Below are 10,755 nucleotides of genomic sequence, written 5' to 3'. Positions count from 1 at the left end.
CATGAGTCCGTAGTAACTGAAATCAAATCGGAACGAGAAACAAATAAGAACCCATTCGTCTACAGCTAAAGCCGCTTACAGCATGAAATCTATCGAGCTGACATAACTGGCGCGGCGGTAGCACGTTTAATGCAACAGTTCCCGATATATCACAGAAGTTAAACAATGTTGCGCGTCCTCGGAATCCGGATGGGTGTCTATCTGTCCACGGCGTTTTCTCATCCCCAAAATTCCTAGGGTTGGATTGGAAGCTGTGTCATCCCTAATCGTGGCTACCTCAAAAAGACTTACTAGAAAAATAACGGTTAAAGGTCCACAACGGAGTCCCAACCCTCGACCATAACCTAGTACCGACCCAAGAGAAAATAAACAAAACAATGCTAATGAATAGAAGTGTCTATGGTCCATGGTCGCTGTTGTAAACGCTCACTAAAGCTGTTGACTTGAAAACCATTGAAAACTCACCCAATATGGAAGGTCAAGTTGATGGTGATGGAAATCATGGTGAATCTCAGGATAGGTTTGGTGAAGAGGAGTCTGGTGTTCTCTAAGATCTCCATGACCATGGTCTTGAGGGAACTGGTACACTTCTTGGGATCTGCCACTATGTGATGCGGTTTGTCCTCCATGAGAAGAGATTTCACCTGAGACAAACCAGAGAGTTAGTCAAGAATCCTTCTTTTACGTCGCGTCGTCTTTTCGCTAGTTTCCCAATCAAATGGGCTTGGATATTCTTTGCTCACATTTTCTCACACAAATGAGCTCTGATCTTGAAATTTGTCGCGACAACCTATGAACTCAAAGCGAGAAAGTTTTAAATAACACTTCAGTCGTTATTTTAAGACCGGTTTTAGCGTCACCCTGTACACAGGAAAAGGCGAAGAAGAACAAGAAGAGTGTTGCCAAAGTTACTTACCTCAGATTGGTGGGAAAGATCTCCGTGATGAGACAGTCGAGGGCAGCGTTGCCACAGCTGATCACAGAACTAAAGATGGCGGACACGATCAGGTTCTGTCGTTTACTTCGCACGAACCCCATCACGATCGCGCAGATACCTGACGTTATCGTACTGAATACTGGAATAGAACAGAATAAAATAGAATAGAAATAAAAGATAGTACTAATAGTATTCTCTTCTTTTTCTTCGTCTTTTCCCGTGTACAGACGGGGTCGGCGTTTTTCGTCAGCCTCTCAATCAGCCCTAACTAGGGCGATTGCATTGGGCTGACATTTGGTTTTGGTTACAAATTTTACGAGTGGATGCCCTTCACACTCATTCTGTCCCTAATTTTTGCATGTGACTGTAGCTTAAGCCATCGTGACGACTAGTTTAATTTGTTGTGTCTCGTTTGTCCAGGAAACAGCATGATCTCGTTCGGCTGCCTATGTATGCCGGACTATGGCGGTGCGTGTGACTGTACGTACAATTACAATTTGCCCGGAGGTGTGCATGAGGCGTACCAAGAGATGATCTTCAAAGATAACGGGAAACTGGGCGCCAAGTTCAGAGTACTGCCTTTGGGAGGATAAACTAGATATTCTGGAATCTAGATATTGAGATTGTTTTCATCGAGGGAATAATTACTTAGCTCTTTCCACCGATGTCTGTGGAAGGCTGGAGGTTTTCGTATCGCTAGCGCTAGGTACATAGGTAAGTATAGTGACGTTAAGTCACTTGAAAAATAATCTCATTCGAAAATCAGTCAATACCTATAATAAGCCCCAAAGGTCAATTTTTGAGGAAAAAAAAACTCGCCCATCGCCCAAAAACTATACAGTTCTATTCTGACCCAGAGTCTAGCAGTGTACCAACTTTGTTGTTGTTGTAGCGGCTTTAGCTTTCGCCGAATGGTGATGGCAGATTAAAGAGAGGATATCTTTTAGTATCTGCCATACACCTGGGTGATGGTCTCTAGCCATGTTTAATAGGCTCGTCCTGAACCGCAGTCAACCATCGTGAGGACTTGTGCTAATTTTTTAAAAGCAGAGAGAACCCTTTGAAGAACTGCCAGCTATATAGCTAGGCTGGTTAGGGTTAGCTGTTCTCCTCCCTGTTTATAGTCCCACAGCCAAACGCTAGTCCACTCTCTGTTAAACGTCCCCTAGCCAGACAATGTACCAACTTTAATAGAAAATTATTTAGCCATTCTTGTGTTATCGAGTGACATTGTGGAAGACCTCGATGAATAACCTGTACGCTACACTCACGGGCGAAAAAATTGGTTGACTTTGAATCTTTTTCAAGATCAACAATACGAGTATGTCTGGCCAGCCTATTTTGCTTGAAAGGTTATAGCGCGTTTGCTTTGTGAGCGCTAGGTCGCGGGTTCTTTTTCCGCCCGGAGCGAAATTTATCCTAAACAGATAGGGTTCGCTATCGGAAAGGCTGACTTTCTTCTATCCTGTCTTCCATCTCTCTTGGATTTCCGGACGATAAGACCTTCGTAGTTACAGTTCCCTCTATGTATCCATATGGAACCCTTTTTAAAACATTCAGAAACATACCTACCTCTATTTTATACTAAACTTAGGAGTAAAGCCGTCTCAACGGCGATTCTTAAGGTGTGTCCACACATTGTCGACGCCATCGATTGATGTCGACAGAACCGTTCACACTGCCTCGACAACATAGATTTACCTCGACGATCGACGGCGTCGACTATGATGTGTGGACACACCTTTGCAATCCATCTGATCTCAAGCAGTGTCCACACTAGCTATAAATCTTTAGGCCCGTTTCCACTTGGTATTCGAAAAAAATCTGGTGTGAACATCACACGACTTTCCTTATCCTATTGAAGGATGGTTATTTGAGTGTTCTTTTACCCTAACTTTTACAACATCTCTAACAGTTTTGTCGCTATAGCTGAAAACCGCAAAAAAACGGTCGAAATCTGTCCAAAAGCGGTCCAAACCAGAGAGTTAGTCAAGAATCCTTCTTTTACGTCGCGTCGTCTTTTCGCTAGTTTCCCAATCAAATGGGCTTGGATATTCTTTGTTCTCAACTAGCCTTCACGAGGCTTACTATGTAGAAAGATTCTGGTTCTCAAATATCTTGTATAAAAGGGTCTTAAATGGCCCCTTCAAATTAAACTGACCCCAAGAGAAAGGTAATATTGATCCCAATTGGATTGGCAATCGGAAACTGGCGTTATCCGTAGGCTAGGCATATAACCCAACTTTGAAGGTGCTCAAGGAAACTACGGCCCTACTCACCGGATAGAAGCTCGGGTCCTTACCGCTACACACCATCAGGTAGATCTGACAGACGGACCTGATCAGGTGTACCTGTCAGGTCTACCTGATAGTGAGTGGCTGGCCTAACGTATAACCCAACCCAACTGGAGGTTCTCAAGGAAAATAACAAACCAGAGAGTTAGTCAAGAATCCTTCTTTTACGTCGCGTCGTCTTTTCGCTAGTTTCCCAATCAAATGGGCTTGGATATTCTTTGCTCAACCAGCCTTCACGAGGCTTACTACATATGTAGAAAGATTCTGTTTTAATTAGTGCCTGAAATAATTCATCATAATCCACGACCTTTCCCACCAAGGAGTCCTCACTCAATAACCCAACCCAACTGGAGGTCCTCAAGGAAAATACTCACCGGGTAGAAGCTCGGGTCCTTGCCGCTATTGATGGCGTAGATATGACGGAACACCTGCATAGCCTCTTCATGCTTGTTGCGGGCCAGCAGGAACTTGGGACTCTCCGGGAGCATAAACAGGAGGAAGGCCACGATGACGCTCGGAATGGAGCAAATGGCCAGGAAGATTCGCCAGGAGTTGAACAGGAAGCCGGGAACCCGCACCCCGATCGATTGCGGGATGATGATCCATGCCAGACCTGGGGGCAATAGGGAAAAAAGTTTATAGAGATTTAAAGGTGTGCCCAAACATAGACCATCGGCTGTCGATCGACGAGGTGAGGCTACGTTGTCGAGGCAGTGTAAACGGTTCAGTCGACATCGATCGATGGCCGGTCGACCATGCGTGGGCACACCTTTAAACCTCAAAACTCTGTTCTGTGTTAATATAGGCCGGGCCGGCGTGGCGCTTAGAACTCTTGATGTTCACACGCCTCGCGATCCGTCCCGCCACAGTTGATACTTTCACAGTCCTAGCACGCTTGATAAACTTCCACCCGTATTTGCGAACAAAAATTCTCGTTCTCAAGTCAGACTGAACCAAATTTTGCAGCCCAGTTAGCTTGGAGGGTAGCGCGATTGCCTTGTGATTGCAGGGTTTCGGGTTTATCCTAAATAGGACACCGCGCGCCGCCCGGGGCTAACAGGGCGCTACCCGGGGCGAACTTTATCCTAAATAGATAAGGTTTGTTCTCGGAACGGCTGGGTTTCTCCTATCCTGTCCTCTTTTAGCAGGTACCCCTTTCAATCGTTCACTAGGGGTGGAGGGACTCCCGTGTACAGACGGGGTCGGCGTTTTTCGTCAGCCTCTCAATCAGCCCTAACTAGGGCGATTGCATTGGGCTGACATTTGGTTTTGGTTACAAATTTTACGAGTGGATGCCCTTCACACTCATTCTGTCCCTAATTTTTGCATGTGACTGTAGCTTAAGCCATCGTGACGACTAGTTTAATTTGTTGTCTCGAGGTTCGTGGTTCGAGTCCAAGTCAAGTCATAAAATTTATCTAGGTGTAATAATCGGGGATCGATATTTGTGACAAGCATTTAAATATGCTTAACACAGTTAAAAATTCTTTCCTTTTATCCCATTTTAAAAAGCATGTTTTTTACGAAGACCATAGCAGTTACAAATCCCGCTGTCAAACCTGTTTTTTTTTTTAAAAAAAAAAAATCATGTTTCTGTGGGACATATTGTCCCTTTAGGGGTGAAAGGGTTAAGGTTTAAATACCTACGGTCTGATATAAAGTAGGGAGTACCTACAGCCTACAGGCCTGGTTCTCGAGATAGAGCGATCAGTGTGTGAAATGTGAATGAGTGAATGGATCTTGTTCTTATAATATAAGATTGAGACATGTTAAAAGAAAGCTACCAGCCTAGTCAGTTTGGTAGCTCGTCTGCCTTGTGAGCGCTAGACCGCGGGTTGGATTCCCGCCCGACGCAGGTTTTATCCTGAACTCATAAGGTTTGTTTTTAAGGCCCGTTCTCAATTGTCGTGAATTTCACCATCAGAATGTCCTTGTAAGCAATGTAATATTTAAATGAGAGTGATCCCACAAGGACGACACGATTTTTTTCCGAACGACAAATGGGAAGGGGCCTTCACTCCCAAAACTTACCAATGAGTAGAAATGCGACAATGAAAGTGGGGGCGGGACAGTACAAGTCGAGCAACGTTGCAATTACAATGTTGCCAATGATACCGCCTAGTCTGGCCGCCACCATGGATACGGCAACACCTGTGGCTCTGGAAATAGATAGAGCCACGCTTGTGTTTGGGCTGAAACTCGGCGAAGTAGGACCAAATGACCGGTCCACTTCCACCCAACCTGAAAAATAAACAATACATATCAATGAGAAAGCTTGAAACAGATTAGGGTCGAGTGGAGACGTGCATTCATAGAAGAAAAAGTCACAGAAGAAGGGAAAACCTTTTGTGAAAACATCCAATGCATGGCTTTGGCTTTATAGTACATATTTCCACAAGAGCTCAGTTGCTGCAGTTGTAAAGCAGCAGCGGTTGTTTACATCGGTTGTTGTTTTGCAGAAGTAGTAGCGAGTGATACTCCGGTGAAGTCCCCAGGTAACCGGGACCGAGGAGTAGTATAATTCTATTGGCAAAAAAGAGGTAATTTGAAGAAATGTGCCCAAACATAGACCATCGGCTGTCGATCGACGAGGTGAGGCTACGTTGTCGAGGCAGTGTAAACGGTTCAGTCGACATCGATCGATAGCCGGTCGACCATGCGTGGGCACACATTTAAACCTCAAAACTCTGTTCTGTGTTAATATAGGCCGGGCCGGCGTGGCGCTTCGAACTCTAGATGTTCACACGCCTCGCGATCCGTCCCGCCACAGTTGATACTTTCACAGTCCTAGCACGCTTGATAAACTCGCACCCGTATTTATGAACAAAAATTCTCGTTCTCAAGTCAGACTGAACCAAATATTGCAGCCCAGTTAGCTTGGAGGGTAGCGCGATTGCCTTGTAACAGGGTTTCGGGTTTATCCTAAATAGGACACCGCCCGGGGCTAACCCTTTCAATCGTTCACCAGGGGTGGAGGGAGTTCTAAGAAAGGTACTTACTGGCAACGAACAGGTTCCCCAGAGTCCAAAAAGCGGCCATACTACTCAGCATAGAGCCACGCTTGTGTTTGGGCTGAAACTCGGCGAAGTAGGACCAAATGACCGGTCCACTTCCACCCAACCTGAAAAATAAACAATAAAACAATAGATATCAATGAGAAAGCTTGAAACAGATTAGGGTCGAGTGGAGACGTGCATTCGTAGAAGAAAAAGTCACAGAAGAAGGGAAAACCTTTTGTGAAAACATCCAATGCATGGCTTTGGCTTTATAGTACATATTTCCACAAGAGCTCAGTTTTTGCAGTTGTAAAGCAGCAGCGGTTGTTTACAACGGTTGTTGTTTTGCAGCAATAGTAGCGAGTGATACTCCGGTAAAGCCTGAGGTAACCCCGGACCGAGGAGTAGTATAATTCTATTGGCAAAAAAGAGGTAATTTGAAGAAATAAAAATCAATACGTACGCAGCACCGTTAAGGAATCTGAACAGCATGAAGAAGGTGTACGATTGGGTTAACGTGGAGGCCAGAATACACAGGGCATTCATGAAGCTGATGACTATGAGTACCTTCTTGCGGCCGATGCTGTCGGCCACTGAACCCCATAGATACGCCCCGGCCATCATACCTGCGGAACAACAGTATAATCTTAAACAGGGAGCAGACCAGTGTCTTGCTGTGTGTGGGACTAAAAATAGGGATCAGAACAGCCCAACCCTAACCAGCCTGGCTGCCTGGAGGTTACAAAGGGTTTATCTTTATCATGCTTCAAAGGAAGAGCACCAGGGTCCTTACAATGGTTGAATGTGGTTCGGGACGGGTTAAATAATCCTGGCTAGAGACCATCAACCCCCCTCGGTGCAGCTACACCGCTACAACAAGAAGAACGACAATAAAATCGTACAAGCTTCCGACTACAAAGGTCTCTCAGACAGTCTGAGCGTGAGTGGCCGGCAAAAGGAATCTGACGCATTCAGCATCATTAAGGATCAATACGCTTGCCTGGTAAACAGGAGGGCGTGGGTTCAATCCCAGCCGAGGCGTGGACTTTTATCCTCACTTATTTGAAGAATTGACCACAATAATGATATAAGCCTACTTCTGGGTTAAAGGAACTCTTCAGTCCTGTTCGAGCAGTATAAATAAGCACTATTAAGTACTATTATGATTGTAACACCAATGAATATGATGGAGTTGAGCCATCCCTTGGTGTGCGTGTTAAGTTCTAGGTCACACTGGGCGGACGGTAAGATGAAGGACATGGAGATTATTTATACTCTACTCTTACCGATGAATATGATAGAGTTTAGCCATCCTGGAAATTTTGCAACACTTATCATAGCGTGTGTACCAGGACTTCCAAGCTATACAAGTAGGTAACTATCATTTATCTATTGTGTAGATATTATTGATATTTGATACATGGGTTCTAGAATTTACTCCCAAGTCACCCCTGTGGGTAGGGCACTGACGAAGGTATGCAACCCGCTCACCTTGAGCCATCCTTAGCGCAGAAACAAAGTTAAACAAATGTCACTAGGGTGTCTTATATCTATACCAGGGGTGGCCATAACGTGGCTCGCGAGACGATCTTGTGCGACTCTCTAATCATGGTCCGCCAGCCTAGTTAGCTTGGTTGGTAGCGCGTCTGCCTTGTAAGCGCTAGGCCGCGGGTTCGATTCCCGCCCGGGAAGGATTTTATCCTGAACGAATGTTCGTTCTCGGATCGGCTGGCTTTCTCCTATCCTGTCTTCCTTCTCTCTTCGATTTCGGGACGATGAGACCTTGGCACAGTTCCCTCTGTCAAACCTCTTTAAAAAATCATGGTTTATACTTGTTGGAAAAATTTCTCTAAAGATCAGAATTTCCATGAGACTGAATTCCGACGGTTGTAGACCAAAATTTTCAAAAATTCGCCTGCGGCGTGGCTCGCCCCGAATCGACTTTGTGGGATTGCGGCTCCTGAAGGTAAGGTTGGTGGCCACCCCTGGTCTTTAGCATTCATGGGTAGGTGGTACCCATGGCATTTTCTTACCTACCTATTTGCCCTTGGTAAAAGAATAATAACAATAATATGTAGTAGTAAATAAAGAAATAAATAAAAAAAGACACGCGGACAGAGCATGACTGTCGCGCAGCCAAATAGTGCCTGTGGTGATAGCACGTTGAATACACCAGTTCCCTATGGATCACTAAAGTTCAGCAACGTTTCGCGTGGTTGGTATCCGGACGGGTGACCGGAAAAAGCCAGCTGCACGCGATTAGGGCAATCGACCCCAGGCTGGCTGGGTGAAGATGATTTCAGGAGACGGGTAGCTTGGGTGAAACGTGAAACCCTCGTCGATAAAGACTTCAGGGACCTGTAACTACCTAACTACTAAGGTCTCATCATCCCAAAAACGAATAGAGAAAAGGACAGAAGAAAGAAGGCTGTTCCGAGAACAAACCTTACCTGTTTAGGATAAAGTCTGCCCTAGGCGGAAACCCACGAGCTAGCGCTTACAAAGCACGGGTGTTATCCTCCAAGCTAACTAAGCTGGCATTAAACACAAAATAAATATTTAATAAAATACCACCCTGTCAATTGAACACCAAATAGGTAATAACAACAACTTGAGCCTTTTTAAATAAAGTCCGTCCATCCAAAGCTGCAGCGTTGGTGGGCGATTGGAAGGGGCCAGGATGGGTTGAGATTCTACAAATCTAGGAAAAAACCCAATTTGAGTCGCATCCAATTTCTCACCTAGAAAGAATTGTCTGCCCAGAGTGTCCATGCCCACGACAGCTATCACGTTGGATGGTACTGCAGCCGCCACGGTTATGAAAGACTCGAGGAACACACCACTCTCGATCTTATCTGAGCAGAGTTTGGCGTGTGAGTGAGACCCGGTGTTTACCACAAAGTCCGTCACCTGAAAAAGAAGAGACAAAACCATTTAGATAGGTTTGAAAGAGGGAACTGTAACTGCTATCTTATCGTCCCGAAATCTAAGAGAGAGAAAGGACAGGATAGGACAAAGCCGGCCGTTCTGAGAACGAACATTATCCGATCAACAAAGTCTGTCACCTGAAAAAGAAGAGACAAAACCATTTAGATAGGTTTGAAAGAGGGAACTGTAACTGCTATCTTATCGTCCCGAAATGTAAGAGAGAGAAAGGACAGGATAGGACAAAGCCGGCCGTTCTGAGAACGAACATTATCCGTTCAACACAAACATAATGTTAGGATCAGATCGCTCCGGGCGGAAATCTGACCCGGGAATCAGCTCTCAACGTGTGTCTAATCACACATAGTCGTTAGTCGAGCGGCTGTCAATCGATGTCGACTGAACCGTCCACACTGCCTCGACAAGTTCGACAACATAGATTCACCTCGTCAATCAAAGGCCGATCGCCTATGTTTGGACACACCTTTACAATGCAGGCGTTATCCTCCAAGCCAACTAGGCTGGCGAACTGACGATCAAAGTTTAAAAAGCCTCGACAAGTTCGACAACATAGATTCACCTCGTCAATCAAAGGCCGATCGCCTATGTTTGGACACACCTTTACAATGCAGGCGTTACCCTCCAAGCCAACTAGGCTGGCGAACTGACGATCAAAGTTTAAAATACTGCATTCATATGGGTTGAACAACTTTAATCTTTGATTATCTCGAAATGTAGTCCTGGGCCTTTACATTACATTAAAATGGGGGAGTGCGGAGTCCAGTATGTAGGACTATTGCAGTCCTTGGCCTTAGTATCAGAACTTCAGATCAGGTACTCACCTGACAGACCGAAGCCTCTTCCAGACCATTATGTGACCGGGAGAACTCGTCAAATCTGTTGAACAATTCCGGGAACCACATCATGAGTCCGTAGTAACTGAAATCAAATCGGAACGAGAAACAAATAAGAACCCATTCGTCTACAGCTAAAGCCGCTTATAGCATGAAATCTATTGAGCTGACATAACTGGCGCGGCGGTAGCACGTTTAATGCAACAGTTCCCGATATATCACAGAAGTTAAACAATATTGCGTGTCCTCGGAATCCGGATGGGTGTCCATCTGTCCACGGCGTTTTCTCATCCCCAAAATTCCTAGGGTTGGATTGGAAGCTGTGTCATCCCTAATCGTCGCTAAAAAGACTTACTAGAAAAATACTTACGGTTAAAGGTCCCAACCCTCGACCATAGCCTAGTACCGACCCAAGAGAAAATAAACAAAGCAATGCTAATGAATAGAAGTATCTATGGTTCATGATCGCTGTTGTGGTTTCACCGTATTTCAAGGTAGCGCACCTTCCACGCAATCTAGGCTGCTTAAAACTTCCTCTAAAGGCCCAAGGACTTTTTGAGTTTTATAGGTAAAGTCCAAAATTTGGGACAAAATTGGACACTGTTTCTTCATGAATGCAGGGTTTGCAGGGTACATAGGTAGGTACAAAAAAAAAGAAATGTCCAAGATTTTGCCTCGGTGGTGTAGTGGTCAAGACGCTCGCCTGGTGAACAGGAGGGCGTGGGTTCAATCCCAGCCGAGGTATGGAA

At 45.2% G+C, this 10,755-nt stretch overlaps 1 protein-coding gene across 1 annotated transcript; it reads right to left on the bottom strand.

The window, feature by feature from the left end:
• On the bottom strand, window positions 1-10,091 carry LOC103521046 (synaptic vesicle glycoprotein 2B; the record flags this gene model as incomplete). The annotated part of the gene is given in 8 exon segments (XM_008486150.1): window positions 1-16; window positions 466-644; window positions 3,606-3,844; window positions 6,231-6,352; window positions 6,691-6,853; window positions 7,403-7,492; window positions 8,969-9,137; window positions 9,995-10,091. Coding segments are annotated over 8 exon segments (1,075 nt in total), but the record flags the coding sequence as incomplete, so codon positions are not given.
• Between the last annotated feature and the right edge of the window lie 664 nt (window positions 10,092-10,755).

The sequence above is a fragment of the Diaphorina citri genome, unplaced genomic scaffold (assembly GCF_000475195.1).
Source record: "Diaphorina citri unplaced genomic scaffold, Diaci psyllid genome assembly version 1.1 scaffold4439, whole genome shotgun sequence".
Taxonomy (NCBI): Eukaryota; Metazoa; Arthropoda; class Insecta; order Hemiptera; family Psyllidae; genus Diaphorina; species Diaphorina citri.
The sequence above is the reverse complement of the archived record's forward strand: the minus strand, read 5'-3'. Positions and strand labels throughout refer to the sequence as shown.